This window comes from Sorex araneus, chromosome 7, assembly GCF_027595985.1.
Source record: "Sorex araneus isolate mSorAra2 chromosome 7, mSorAra2.pri, whole genome shotgun sequence".
In the NCBI taxonomy this organism is placed as follows: domain Eukaryota; kingdom Metazoa; phylum Chordata; class Mammalia; order Eulipotyphla; family Soricidae; genus Sorex; species Sorex araneus.
The window spans coordinates 42,675,504-42,690,336 of NC_073308.1; the positions used below are offsets into that span (position 1 = coordinate 42,675,504).

General features: G+C 58.8%; 1 protein-coding gene across 1 annotated transcript; it reads right to left on the reverse strand.

The window, feature by feature from the left end:
• Positions 1-270: 270 nt before the first annotated feature.
• On the reverse strand, positions 271-11,405 carry PHYHIP (phytanoyl-CoA 2-hydroxylase interacting protein). Its single transcript, XM_004610098.2, has 5 exons — positions 10,941-11,405; positions 7,396-7,589; positions 6,169-6,343; positions 4,043-4,160; positions 271-2,342 (listed from the first exon to the last, which is right to left on the reverse strand). Exons 2-5 carry the CDS (start codon positions 7,558-7,560, stop codon positions 1,808-1,810), a joined length of 993 nt encoding a protein of 330 aa, XP_004610155.1. The 5' UTR covers positions 7,561-7,589; positions 10,941-11,405; the 3' UTR covers positions 271-1,807.
• Positions 11,406-14,833: the final 3,428 nt, after the last annotated feature.

Here is a 14,833-nt window from a genome sequence, read left to right on the forward strand (position 1 = left end):
AAGAAACTCGGAGCCATTTGGGCCAGAGGCCAGGGCAGGACTTCACAGGGGACTTTGCGGACCTGGGCTGGGCTTCGAGAATGCTGCAGGTTCCTCAGTTTCCCCACCTGCCAGCGCAGGGTAGCACCAAACGCCTCCCTCTCGGGACAGGTGGCTTTGCCCCAGAGCCCGATGCAGGGAGGTCTGGGGAAGCCTCTGGGGGCCCAGGCAGCCTGTCCCGGGGCCCCTCTGTCGCAGCCACCCCCCCCTCCCGACACACACAGGCAATACTCAGACCTGGACGGTTTATTGTTGCACACAGTCGCAAGCACAGCACAGGCGGGTGCCCGGGGGCGGGGAGGCAGCGGGCTGCCCCCCGAGAGATGCTGACAGCGGAGGGGCCTGGGGCGCCCATGTCCTCTCCTCCTCCTCCTCCTCCATGCAGCTCGCAGGGGCCCAGACCTTCTGTGGCTGCTGTGGAGACAGCCTGCGACACTGCCCGCCCTGGACACAGAGAGGCCACCAGCTGTCCCTCCTGCCCTCGCTGAGGTCTGGCCTGCTTGGGGCCGCCGGCCTTCTCTGTCTGCCTGTCCCTTGGGCAGCTGCTCTCCTACACCCCACGTCTCTTCCATCAGCCCCCACACAGCCAGCGGCACCCTCATCCCGGACCCCAGCCGGTCCATGGGACCACCCTCAGGACCGGGCAGGAGTAGCAAAGTGGCAGGAATGTGGCTGAACCCAGCAGCGCCCCAGGGAGGGTGTTCTCTGCCAGCGGGCTGGAGGGGGCGGGGGTCACGGAGCCACAATCCAGATCTCTCTCTCTCTCTCTCTCTCTCTCTCTCTCTCTCTCTCTCTCACACACACACACACACACACACACACACATGCACACACACGCACACACACGCACACAGAGTGCAAAGGGGGGCCGTGGCAGAGCAGCGAGCAAAGCACGCAGCCAAGACGCTGTGGGAAGACCTCCACTCTCACCCCGACCCCCCCGGCCCTCCGGCCGCGAGGCAGCCTGCTCCCCGGGGAGGGCGGGGGCCTCTCTGGGTCTCAGGGGTGTCCGCCCCCCTCCTCGACCCCAGTGAATGTGATTCCTGATCCCAGGACTCTGGGCAAGGGAGCAGTTTCACTGTGGGACATGTTATCTCCAGGGAGAGGACAAGAAAAAAATCCCAGCGGCCTGGAGACCCCCAAATCCAGGGGGGACAGAAGGGGCCCCTTTCTCGGGGTGGGGTGAGCGAGGTGAGGGGGCTCTCCCCATGCAGGAAGAGGGTGCTTCGGCGAGGGGCAGCCAGGGTCCAGCGGTGCGGGAGACTATTTATAGAGGGAAAGGCTGGGACCCCCCTCTTTCCGCGGGGGGACCCCGAGTGGGGGGGTGCAGCTAAGGAGGAGCACCCACAGCGCTCTGCTCCTCATCTGGCGGCAGGCAAACACCACGCGGGCTTCCTGGGGGGAGGGGGGTTCGAGACAGTAGATCTTCCTGAGACTGGGGGGGGGGTGCCGGGAGGGGGCCTGCAACGAGGCAAGGAACAGCAGGACAGGACACCAGAGGAAAGGGGGAAGTCCCGGCAATGTCCCACACATCCCCCCACGGACCCGGCCGAGAAGCCTGTCCGACTCCCCTGGGCATGCGCAAACGGAGCCCACCACAAGGCCGCGCTTGGAGGCCTCCAATCCCAAAGGGTGGGGGCGGGGAGACGGAGGTGCAGAGGGAGCAGGGGACAGGGGAGAGAAGCCAACCCCCCCGGGGCAGGTGCCACCCAAGCCGCCCCACCACTCAACTGGCCCTGACCCTCCCACCCCTGCTCCCCAGGAGTCCCTAGCGGCCCACGCTGATATTGCAGGTCTTGCAGCTGGGGTCTTTCTTGGCGTCCGCCGTGGACAGACTCATGAGCTGGTGCCCGCTGATCTCCCCCAGCGTGCCCAGGGACAGGTCGACCGGCTCGGTGTAGATGAGCTCCAGGATGAGGTCCTGGGCGTGGCGGAAGACCAGCTCCCCGTCCTCCACGCTGCAGGTCAGAAACTTATTGCAGGCAATGTCCAGGAGGGGCAGGCGGTCGCGGCAGAAGCGGTCGCCCAGGGAGCCCTTGGGGGCCAGCACCAGGATGGCGTAGTGGTAGGCCGTGTACATACAGTAGAAGTCTGCGAAGTAGAGGTTGGTGCTGGGGTTGAAGAGGCGCTGGGCCGGGATCTGGAAGCGCCAGCGGCCGTAGGGGGAGTCCTGCGGGGGCTGGCCCGTGTTGAACTCCGTGTTGCAGCTGAAGAACACCCCGTGGAGCATGCCGCTGGTCGGGGAGCCGTGGCTGCCGCTGCTGTCCTTCACGTAGGGCCGCAGCATGTTGCCGCAGTGGTTCCTGCCCGGAGGAAGGGGAAAGAGCCGCCCTGAGCCGGGCTGCTGCGCGCGCGGTGGAGCCCAGCCGCTCCCGGCTCTCCCACGCGCCGCCGCCTCCACCCGTCACAAATAGCACACTCGCGCGCGCTGGGGAGAGAGAGGAGAGCCCTGCAGAGGGGCTCGGGCAGCCCACTCCTTCGTGGAGGAGAGATCTGAGCACCGCCTGCCACTCCCCTGCGCAAATCCCTTTGACAGGCCGTGCATGAAAATCAAGGCCACCGAGCTGGTCTTTCAGGCTCCACCCCACCCATCTCTGGCCTCGCCTGCACCCGCAGCTCCTGACTCCCTTCCCGGCTCCTGGAGCGCTGCACTTCCCACCTGCCCAGCAAATGCCTCACCTCCCTTGAGGCCCCAGCAAAGCTCCCCTCTCCTCTGGCAAAGCTTCCCTGAGCATCATGCACTTGCACTCAGCGAGAGGCCTGCCCCACCCGCAGGACACGGAATCTCACCCAGCAAAGGCACCTGCTGGCTACGCTCAGTGTGTGTGTGTGTGTGTGTGTGTGTGTGTGTGTGTGTGTGTGTGTGTGTGTGCCGCCAGCGACCCTGAGAGGCTCGGCCTTGAGGACGGGGGCTGTGCCTTTAGACCTCTGGTGGCAAAGGTGCTGTCTGCCAGGAGAGCCAAGTACCCCGGCTGTGACCTCACAGCCTCCCTCTCTAGCACAAACACTAAGCAAGACCCTTTCTGCCCTGGGCTGGGTGAGTGTGACTTCCGGGACCCAGGAAGAGAGGGACCACCATCAGCAGGTCCTGCTGGGGGAAGAAGGGGCGGCCCTGGGCCAAGGCCCACCCAGGCCTCATCCTGCCTGTCCTCTGCGATACTCGCTTGCTGGCCCCTGTGCCTCAGCTTCCCCATCTGTGGGCTGGGGGGATTGAATCAGATAGCAATTTTTTTTTTTTTTTGCTTTTTGGGTCACACCTAGCAATGCACAGGGGTTACTCTTGGCGGTGCTCGGGGGACCCTATGGGATGCTGGGAATCGAACCCGGGTCGGCCACAGGCAAACGCCCTACCCACTGTGCTATCGCTCCAGCCCCAAGATCTCAAATATTTAGAGCCATTTTGTTTTATTTGGGGGCCACACCCAGCTAGGTTCAGGGACCACTCTTAGCAGGGCTCGGGGGATCAAATGGGGTGCCGGGGATCATACTATATCCGACCCCATTTTCAAACAGCTTTGGAATGTAGAACCCCCCACATACACCCCCTCTACCCCCGCTTTTATTTTTCCTCAGGGAGACGAGGCGTAGCCAAGCGACAGGCAAATACAGCCGAAGGAGCTCTGGTCGGATGACACACACGGGTGGGACTCAGTGGGCCCCACCCAACTCCATCCTCTGATTTCCTGTAAGTCGCCACCTTAAGGGGTTCCCTGACGCCTCCCTGGCACTGTAAGCTTGAGAACCAGGGCCTTCACCCCCCTGCCCTGGAGACTGTGTCCCTTCCAGGTCAGGACTCAGGAGAGCTGTCCCAGACTCAGGCACTCGTCCCCCCCTGCCACTCTGTGCCCAGGGAGCCTCTCCCTGTGCCCTCTCCTTCCCTGGAGCCTGATCCCCAGCAGCCATGCCAGCCTGTGCCCTGAAGGAGGGCAGCGAGCAGTGGACGGTGTGGTGCGGAGAGGAGCTCGGAGAGGAAATGTGGGAGGCGGGGCCGGCGCGGCCGTACCTGGCGTGCTGGAAGTACTCCTTGTGATGGTTGCGGTAGAAGACGGAGAAGCGGAGCATGCGCCCGGCGATCTGCTCGGCCTTCTCCTGCAGCTGCGCCAGGTGCTCCTTGGCGTAATCTGCAAGAGTCCTGGGTGGTGAGCCAGGCCCGGGCGGCCGGGCGTCACTGCGGCCGCCCCCTCCCACACTTTCCCACCCACCCGTCTCTGTCCTCAGCTCCCGGGAGCCAGCTGGCATGCTCAGAGCAGGGGGAGTTGACACAGCTGTCCTCTGCAGGGCTGGCCAGGTCAGCATGCGGGTGGGACTGCCCAGTTAGTCATGGCGGGGACCCCCAGGCTGCCGTCCCAGCCACCCTCCTGGAAAAAGCGAAGGAAGGAAAGAAGGAAGGAAGGAAGGAAGGAAGGAAGGAAGGAAGGAAGGAAGGAAGGAAGGAAGGAAGGAAGGAAGGAAGGAAGGAAGGAAGGAAGGAAGGAAGGAGGGAAGGGGAGAGTCTGAAGTCCTTGTGGACAGCTAAGACACAGGAGGGGCTGTCACTGCACGCGAGGGACTGGCCATGACTGTGGAGACACCTAGACTTCACCCACGCCCCCCGGTGACGGCTTCTGGCCCAGAGCAGGCTGCAGTCTTGAACAGGCCTGAGCAGCACCTTTGCACAAATTAGCAAAGGAGTCCCTTCCTCGTTGACGATGGCTCCCTGGCCAGTAGGCCATCCCCAACTCCCCAGGTTTTGGGATCTACCCATAGGCTCTCCCACAAGATGTAACACCTCCAGAGAATGGGGTTTTGCCACAAAGGCAAAACAATGCTCCAAAAATGGGGGCCTGGGAGAGTTCAAGGAGAAGTGGGGCACAGACACCGACAGTGGACAGAGCGGAGGTGAAGCATGTTCCTGTCCCTTCTTTGTGACAGAGAACATCCGGAGCAGCCTTGCTGTGGGCACCAAAAGCATCAAAGATAGTAGGGCTGGTCCTGGGTCACTGGTGACCAAGTTACACGCAGGCAGGCTGGCTCTTCCTGCTGGAATTCGCAAGCCAAGTTCTGCTAAGAGAGCCTGCAGGACCGGGAAGAGGGGTCATTTTCCAAGTGTACATTGACAGAGGATCAATAAACAAAAAATGGGATCAGAGTCACTGTGGGATCTTACTCAACCGGAAAGGAAAGGAAGCTCTCTGAGCCACCACAGCCCGGGAGGAGCTGAGGCAAAATGAGACAGCCCAGATGCAGGAGGACAAATCTTCCTGTGCTATCCAGCCCGGTCCAACTGACAGAGAAGGGGGCTTGGGACTGGTAGATGTGAGCGGGGAGGGAGGGGTGTTCTTTAATAAAGCTTTAGCTTGGGAAGACTGAAAAGCTCTGGGAACGAGAGGAAGCTGGGAGGAGTAGAGGGCCTGACAGGACGGGGGTGAGAGCACAGCCCCGTGTGCCTGAGCATGGGGTGAAGACAGACCAGGGGAGACTGCCCGCCCAGAGCTGTCTCCAACATCCTGGACAGCTGAGAGGACAGATAGCTCAAAAGGGTTTGGAGTGCAGCGAGGCCAAAGTTCAATCCCAGGCATTGTAACACCCCCAAGTCCCGTTAGGGAATTTCCCCGCCCCCCTCCCCAAACAAAACATTCTGGAGATGGATTGCATAAGAATGCAAATTTGGGGCTGGAGCGATGGCACAGCGGGTAGGGTGTTTGGCTTGCACGCAGCCAACCTGGGTTTGATTCCCTGGGTTTGATTCCATAGGGTTCCCCCCACCCCCCCAGCACCGCCAGGAGTAATTCCTGAGTGCGAAGCCAGGAGTAACCCCTGTGCATCACTGGGTGTGATGCAAAAAGCCAAAAAAAAAAAGCAAATTTGCTTAACACTATTACTTGCACACATAGAAATAGTTAAAATGGTGAATTTTATATTCCATGCCTTGACTACAGTTCACACACGTTAGGATCGTCATTCTGCTCCTTTATAGAGGCGGAACTGTCAACTGGGCCAGTGCTCCCATCTGCCTTCTGCTGCAGAGGCCAAGCTGTCCCTGGGTATCTCCCGGACACCCGGGCCTGCTGTGTGGCCGAGAGCAGGCGTCCCCAGATGGCGCCCTCTTGTGGCCCCTTCTAAGCCACTCCGCGCACCCCAGAGCCTCACCCCCGGTGCAGAACTCCACGGTCTCGCTCCAGCCGGACACCAGGTACTCCCCGTCGCTCTGCTTGACAGCCGTCTGCACCGCCACGCTGTACTCTGTGCGGGGGCTCAGGAACCAGTGTCCTCGCACGGTCATGGGCAGCGGCACAGCTTTGGCCACGAGCTTGGTGGGGACGTCCTGAGCAATGGGATGCGGAGAGAGACCCTGGGTCAGACAAAGTGCCCAAGCCCCCAGTCGTGCCTTCACCCCCGATGTCCGACTCCCTACGAGGACCCTCTTCCCCCAGAGGTGGCCATGGCGGCTGGTCCTATCCAGGAGCCAGCAGTGGGCATCGGGAAGGTCTGAGGGACACTCCCCTGGCCCCAGCCCTCCTACTCCCCGCAGCCCACCCTCTTGGAAATGAGGGAGGGAAAAGGCCACGGGGTGGAGGGTCACGGAGCTGCGAGACCTTCGTTTTTTAGTGAGCCTCTGTGAGCTGTGCTCACGGCAGTGCGGTCTCCTAGGCAACTGCAAATGCTGAGAAGCCAGGGAGGAAGGGAAAACATGCCTTATTCGGGGTGGGGGGGTAGGCTCAGGGGGTGGTGTTGAACATTCACGTCACCGTGGCAACTGGCCTGCCAAAAGACACCCAGATCGGGAGAGCCAGTTCCAAAGAGAGAGAGGGTGAGTAACCCACAGGAGGCAGCTGGGAGCGGGCTCCTTCCCACCTCACTCTCCCCCCTCCTCTGCCAGCTGGAGACAGGGGAGCCTTCCTCCCACCCGCCCCCAGGCCGGCGTTAGCCCGGGGAAGGACACCCTGGCCTGGCGGGAGGCACCACTGGGTCCCTCCTGAGCCCCACGACAGTGACCGGTGGGAGAGGCACAGGGTCTGGGCAGGGGTCTCTGAGCACCCAGCTAAGGCACCTATTACCCACCCAGCCAACCACCCAGCAAGTTCCTCAGTTGGGGACTTGGTGGGCCCCTGGAGTTGACGTCCTCAGGTGTGCCTGGCGCCCCCAGGCTGGGTTTCCCCAGCCCATCTGATGCCAATATGGTGTTTGCTACATGCGGGCCCTGAGCCAAGCACCACGCAAACACACCTCCCGCGAGCGTGCACGGCTGGCACACATGGGGTGCCCTTTTCCCAGCAAGGGGGCTGTGTGGGGGCGGGAAGGGGACTCCCCAGCCAGTCCTCCCTCCTGCCTCCTCCTGCACGAGGTCACGGGAGCGGCCCGGGGCCCTCGACTCACCCGGTGCTTGAACTTGTTGGAGTTCTTATTCTCCTTCTTGTTGAGGTCAATGAAGTAGTGAGTGACCCGCTCCAGGTCAGTGTTCTCCATGGACCAGGAGATACGGAAGGAGTCACAGGTGATGTTGGTGACCTCGATGCTGTGGGGCGTGGACAGCAGCTCCATGCTCCCCTCTGAGGTGGGTCCTGTAGGGACTGAGAGGAGAGGGACAATCACTACCTACCTTCTCACTCTGGAACTTTCTGGTCTCACGTGCCGTGAAAGGTAGAAGTTTCAGGACCCCTGGATTGTTCCAGCTTTACCAAACTTGTCGGGATAAGAGGGCCCAGGAGGGTGGGACCGAAGGTGGGGTGGCTGCCCTCGGGGGCTCTGGCCCCTCTTGGAGGGGTCTGCAGAGCAGACGGCACCTGACAGGTGGCAGACCCAGTGGGAATGCTGCAAATGCGGGGTGGGACAGATTTGCAGCAGATGGAGCCGAGGAGGGGGGCCCTAAGCCAGCAGGCGTGAAAAGAGAAAGTGGTGGGGGAGAGAGAATGGTACGAGGCGTGGGAGAGGCAGGAAGCACCCAGCGGGGGCTGCACGGAGGGTGGTGGCCGTGGGGCTCAGGCCCCCTTTCTCCCTGGGAGAGACTTAGCAAGGGGGCTCCTGCTCAGGGCTCAGGGCGCACATGCCCCAGATAGGGGCTGAGGCGGCCAAGGCCACGGTCGGATTCAAGCTCTCCTTCCCTCCGAAACGTGTCAACTCTCTGGTCTTCAGCAGATTCTCCATGGCTTCACTCTTACATAAGTAGTTTGACTGTTGGCATCTAGTGCAGGCTGACTGTGCTAATAGTTTCACAAACATCTTGTGTAAACCTTACAACAGGACGGTCCTATTATTACTTCTATTTTCCAGATGAAGTGGCTGAGATTAGGGGTACTGAGGCAACAGAGCTGGAACGAACTTAGATCTTTCTACTCTGAAGGCCACGCTCTTTCTCACGATGCATATATTTTATACCCTCGCACATGCAAGTGTGTGCATGTGGAATGTGCATGTGGAAAGTGCACATGTGTGTGCATGTGTGTGCATGTGTGCATGTGGAATGTGCACGTGTGTGTCTGGAATATGCACATACATGTGTGTATGTGGAATGTGTGCATGTGTGTGTGTGCCTGTGGAATGTGCACATGTGTGCATGTGGAATGTGCACGTGCATGTGTGTGCCTGTGAAAGTGTGTATGTGTGTGTGCGCACATGAGTGTGTGATGCAGACTTGCTACCACCCCTACTTTCCCTCTCGCCCCTTCTCTCACTCCTCTCATTCCTCTGCTTTCACCCCTGGCTGTTCTTCAGCAAGGAAGGAGCCACATACCCCACTTTGGAGCCCAGACTAGAAAGAGGGCTAGGAAGAGCCGACACTTTGGCCGCTGCCCTGAGCACTGGGGTGGGAAAGGGCCTGGCCCGGGGGGCAGAAGGGGAGTGAGGTTGGGCACTTGCTTCATCCCCAATCCTCCTGCGCCCCCCACGCACCCCCTCTCCCAAGATGCGTGCTCATTTCTCATCTCTTCCCCTGCCCAGGAGCTAAGGGTGAGGGTACCTTGTGCTTCCAAAGCAGGTACTGCTATTTATAGCTTCCAGAAAACCCAGCCCACACTTTCCTGTCAATTATGCCAGCTCCAGAGCCTGGCACCTCTCAATTAGCCCGTGGGTGGCAGGCAGAGGGCAAAGGAGAGAGGTGATGGCCTTCCCTATCCCACTGTGTCCTTTCAGTGCCGCTGTTTCCCCAGAGACGTGTGCCTCTAGGGAAGCTAGCCAGGCGCTCGAGGCTTTGTGCAGAGGGAATTGTGTTACCGAGTAGACTCTAAAATAGAAGAGAATGGAACTGGACGTCTGGAAAGGCGGGTAGGGTAATAAACCCCTGTGGCGTGATTCTGAGGGAGAGAAGTCACGGTCCCCCCCACTCTGAGTGTGACACTCCCCATGAAGACACGCATGGGCCCCCACGGGCACACCCTCGGGCCATGCACACCAACACAGACACGCTCGTCCCCCAGATAGGACCTGAGGTCCTGTGCCCCCATGCCTCTGCTTTCCCCAGGGTGGGCACTTGGGCCCACCTCTGACACAGAGGCAGCTGCCATGGCTGGTTGGGTCCCTCAGACCGGCTCTGCCTTTCCTCTCTGCCCCTCAGAGAGAGCTGAACTGCGCCCCCACACTCGCCAGGGAGAGCGGCCGTGGTTGGCAGGGCAGCGCAGGCTTCCACGGCGGGGTGCCTGGGGAAGGGCGGGGTGGAAAGCACGGGGTGAGGCAACACCTGAGGAACACCCAGGCTCTGTGTGAATCCACCCGAGACAGGCATCCGCACACCCACACGCGGGCAGGCAGGCACACGCATGTGCACGTACACACATGCGCCCCAGCGTGCCCACCCGCAGCACCCACACAGGGGCCGCACACAGCCCCCGCTGCCCTCCGCACTCGGGCGGCTTCTGCCACCTGCCACGTTCTAAGAATGTTCCACCGTCCCCCCCCCCCCCCCCAAGCTCTCCCCGCCACACGGACCCACACACGTTCCATGCACAGGCTCCCGCACTCACAGGCGCTCGCACACACCTTCTCACAAGCCTTATTTGGAGAAAAGAGGCAGGCACGGGCGCTGTGTGCCTCCTCCCACCTCCACAGAACACACGCAGTGCGCCAGCCCGCTTGGACACACATGTCCATCTGCACATATGTTAGCCTCAGCTCTTGTTCGCGCACTCCCTCGCTCATATCCTCTGCACACATGCACTGGGAAAACCTGCTGTCGCTGGCCAGGGTGCCAGCCCCGAAACCCCACCGCTCCACATGCCAACAGGTCTGCACACCTACGCAGGGCTGCCCTGGCAGGGACCCCACCCACACTCTCTGTCCCCAGCCCCTTCTGCTCCTGGGCGGCACCTCCACACAGAGAAACCCTCTGGCCGCACGTTCACCCCCTCACAACAGGGGGGAAGGTGGTCACCCCATAAATAGAATTGCTTTGCAGAGCTCCCGCCTGCGCGTGGCCACTCAGAAAAGTGACCTTCTGCACACACACATCCTCCCATGATGTACAAGGAACACATGTTTTGACACAGCACCCAGGGAAGCACTCTCCACGCACGCAGAGCGACCTACGCAGGAGAGGCGCCTTCCTGGCTACGCGCACATGTGAGGCACACGCCAGACCTGGGCCCTTGCCCCTGGGGAGAGGCCCCCTGCAGCCATGAGGAGGCCGCCCCCCCCCCCCCCCGCCCCGTTCCTGTTGGCATTATTGACTGCAGCAGAATGGTCACGGGGTGACTAACCACGGTGCCCGGGGACTCGACCCAGCTGTTAATCCCTTTGCCAAAGGCCTGGGGGAAGGGGACAAGGTCGCCGTCCTGGCTGGGCCATGTCCAGGTGGGCGCTGCAGGCACTGTCAGGGCCCTGGTGCCCCAGCTCCCAGCCCCTGACCACTCAGCGCCCCCCCTGCCCCGTCTTCCCCCGCCAAGCCCCCTCGGGACTGATAGTGGGATGCTCTGGGGAGTGAGGACGCTCACCTGGGTCCAGCGGCTCTGCAGCAGGAGACGCACGGAGAGCAAGGGAGAGACAGACGTCTGCGCGGACGCACGGACAGACAGACGGATGGGCTCCCCGGCAGGGCAGGGACGCTTGGGTCACGGGCAGTGCCGGCTCGGTGCTCTGGGTCCTCTGGCAGCTGCCAAGGCAGCTTCTTCCATGCCCCGCGGGCTGCTCCTGCCGGGCTCTGCAGCGCGCCCCGCCGCCCCCAGGAGGGTGCGATGTTCCCAGGCGAGCCAGGAGACAGGCAGGAGGGAGATCAGAGCAGCGTGGAGGAGAGAGAGGCAGAGAAGGCGAGAAAGAACAGAGAGCCAGACCGAATCCGGCTCCACCAATGGGATCAGCGGCTGCCCAGCGTCAGGTGACAGCCAGCAAGCTCGGTCCCTGCTCGGCTGGGCTGGCAGGAGGGGGAGAGGGCAGAGGTCTCACAGGGGGCAGGGGGCTCACAGATGCCTTGGAGATGGCGTGGTTGCGGGGGGGGGGGGGGTCCGCACTTCCCCCTGTCCTTCTGGGATAGGCTGCCCTCAGAAGCCCCTCCAGTACACCCCTAGTAGGAAATCTCTTTCTCCAACGCAGCCCCCAAACTTTGGGATGCTGGGAGAGGGGTGGGGCTTAGCTCGAGGGCTGGGAGCCCCAAAGTCAACACTTCACTAGGCATAGGGGAGGGCTGTGAGAAGGGAGACCCAGGCGGTGAGCGCGTGAAGTCGGGCTGAATGGGCTGCTTGCTCTCTGGAGCAGAGGCGTCCTCAGCCCCCTGGTCTCGCTGGTCTTGGAGCTGCAGCCCCAGGAGCCCCGGAGGCTGTCGATGCGTAGGGGGCCCCAGAGCCTCGGAGAGAGCCAGCTGGCAGGGCACGGAGGAGCTCTCAGTGTTCCTGCCCCAAGCCAGCCAGGAGGGCTCAGAGGAGCCAAACCTAAAGAGGCTAGAGAGGGGACAGTTTGCTCCCCTCCACGGGGGCTCTTTCGCCACCAGAAAAGGAGGACTCCACGGTCTCCATGGAGATGACACTCCAGGAAGTTTGATTCAAACCAACGCAGAAGCATGCGTGGGTTTGAAAAGCAGGCTTTGCAGTCAGACATGGCTACAATGCTCGCGCGATCCCTTTCTCACGGGGTGACTCTGGATCCAGTTTTGACTCAGCTGGACTCAACATCTCGGCTTCAGTTTCTTCATCTGTAAAATGGGCCGGTACCACAGTCCCACTGGTTCACTGGCATCCCTGCAGCTGAGACAGTTATGCAAACTACTTAGTGCGGGGCTGGTCCATAGCTGCCTGTCATTTTAGCCACGGAAGAGGAGACCCTGAGAAGCGGAAATAGGGAAGGAGAGAGGGGGCTTAAGGGGCAACAAATAGGCCAGCAGGCTGGAGAGATGGTGCCCGGGGGCGGGGAAGGGGGGGGCGAGCCACAGGAGGCCTGAGCTGAGGTGAGAGACGCTCACTGGCAGGGCTGCGGGGGCTGCTGACAGGTTAGAGGAGGGGCCCTTGGACAGAAAGAAGGCACAGGAGGCAGACAAGCAGAAGCCAGTCCTGCCGAGAGGGTGTGAGGAACAGAGCTAGTTCTGTCAGATCCTGAATCCCACAGGGGATTAGCCACTCCCTGGGCCAAACAGGTGGAGCCCGGCCCCCCCGCCCCCCCCCCACACCTCCAGGTGCAGAAACTCCAGGACAGAAAACAGAATCTCCGGAGGTGGCCAGCCTCACCCACCAGGACCCAAACCCACCCCGATCCCCATCCCGAGGGCGAGAAGAGGGGAAGTCAGGTCCTCGTGGCTCAGTTTCCCTTCCTGCAGAAGGAAGACGGTGCCTGCACCTTTACTGTGTTCCCCTTCTGCTGAGACCTCAGGGGTTCGTGCACCCCAGGAGGGAACAATGCGCTTTTGTGGAGAGTCCTTCTGCCCCTGATTGCTCAGAGGACTTGCCACAGGCGCGTGAGCAAACACGCTGGCACAGGAAAGCATAACGTGCGTGCCGAAGTAGATACCCCTCGGGAAACCAGGCGCCCTCAAGATGTGCTCCCACCCCAGCTTCATTTATTGATTTTGTGGGGCAAGGGATCGAACCCATGGCCTCACACATGCCAGCCAAGAATCCTCGGGAGCAGTTACATCTCCAGCCACATCTTTCTTTCTTTCTTTCTTTCTTTCTTTCTTTCTTTCTTTCTTTCTTTCTTTCTTTCTTTCTTTCTTTCTTTCTTTCTTTCTTTCTTTCTTTCTTTCTTTCTTTCTTTCTTTTATTTTACTTTTCTCTGATATTTAGTGAGATAAAAGTAAATAGTTTTATTTAGAAACTATAAGAAATAAGAGAGAGAGTCCCATAAACTAGAGGAAGAACAATTCTGCACCACACACTGGCATATGACAATCCCAGAATGGAATGCCACATCTGTATTTTTAATGACGTCTTATGACACAAGTCAGCCTTAGACATTGTAGAAAGCTCTCACGGGGCTAGAGAGCTAGGGTAACAGTAGGACACTTATCCTGCTTGTGGCCAACCTGGGTTTGATCCCTGGCACCCCATATGATCTCCCGAGCCTGCCAGGAGTGATCTCTATCTACAGAGCCAGAGGTAAGCCCTGGGCACAGCTGGGTGTGCCCAGAGAGAGAGAGAGAGAGAGAGAGAGAGAGAGAGAGACAGACAGACAGACAGACAGACAGACAGACAGACAGACAGACAGAGACAGAGAAAAGAAAAGAAGACCAGGGGCTGGAGTGATAGCACAGTGGGTAGTGTGTTTGCCTTGCACGCAGCCGACCCAGGTTCGATTCCCAGCATCCCATTTGGTCCCCCGAGCAGCGCCAGGAGCGATTCCTGAATGCAGAGCCAGGAGTCAGCCCTGAGCATTGCCAGGTGTGACCAAAAAAGCCAAAAAATAAAGAAAAGAAGACTGGATTACAAAATTTAAGAGAATTAAATTCCCTCATATTCCACCGTTTGGAAATATATACATATATATGCCTTATTAACAAAGTGGAATAAAAGTATAAATACTATCTTATAATGTCTTCTCATATTGGGCCATACCTGGCTATGCTCTGGGGTTACTCCTGGCTCTGCACTCATGAATTAATCTTGTCAGTGCTAAGGGGACCATAATATGGGATGCCAGGGATTGAAACCATGCAGGCCACATGCAAGGCAAGGGCCCTATCCACTGTATTATCACTTTGACTCCTCAGAGATCACTCTGGATGGGTTGGGAACCATATGGAATGCTGGGGATCAAATTCAGGTCAGCTGCATGCAAGACAAGTGCTATACAAGCATATACAAATATATACAATTTATATGTATATATGCTACACTATAGCTCCAATCCCATTATAATCTACTTTCTTTTTCACTTACCAGCAACTTTCCTGTTAATTATAAACTATTCCTATAGCACTGTTCTAAATTGTTACGTTTTCCATTGTCTATCCTTTTAAAGCTAAATCTAATATTTCCTATGTTTAGATTTTATTTTCTCCATTCTAAGCAATACTGCAACCCCCCTTTTTTTTTTCATAGACATTAAACCAGACAATGTTCCCACCAACAGTGAATGAGAGTTCCTTTCTCACCTCTCACCACAACCTAGCCATCTCTGGCTGTTTCCAGATGTTTTGATTATGCCATTCTCACTGGCATGAGATGATATCTCAGTGTTGTTTTGATATGTATTTCCCTAATCATTAGTGACAATGAGTACTTCTTCATATGCCTATTCACCATCCGTATGTCTTTGGAAAAGTGCAATGAACATTCTTATTGAAAAATTTCTTCCCACACCTAAATTATATTTCCAATAATATATTAAAGGATACAGACATTATTTGGATATTTATTTAAATACACACACAAACACACACTTATAATCTTCTGGGTCCCATGTG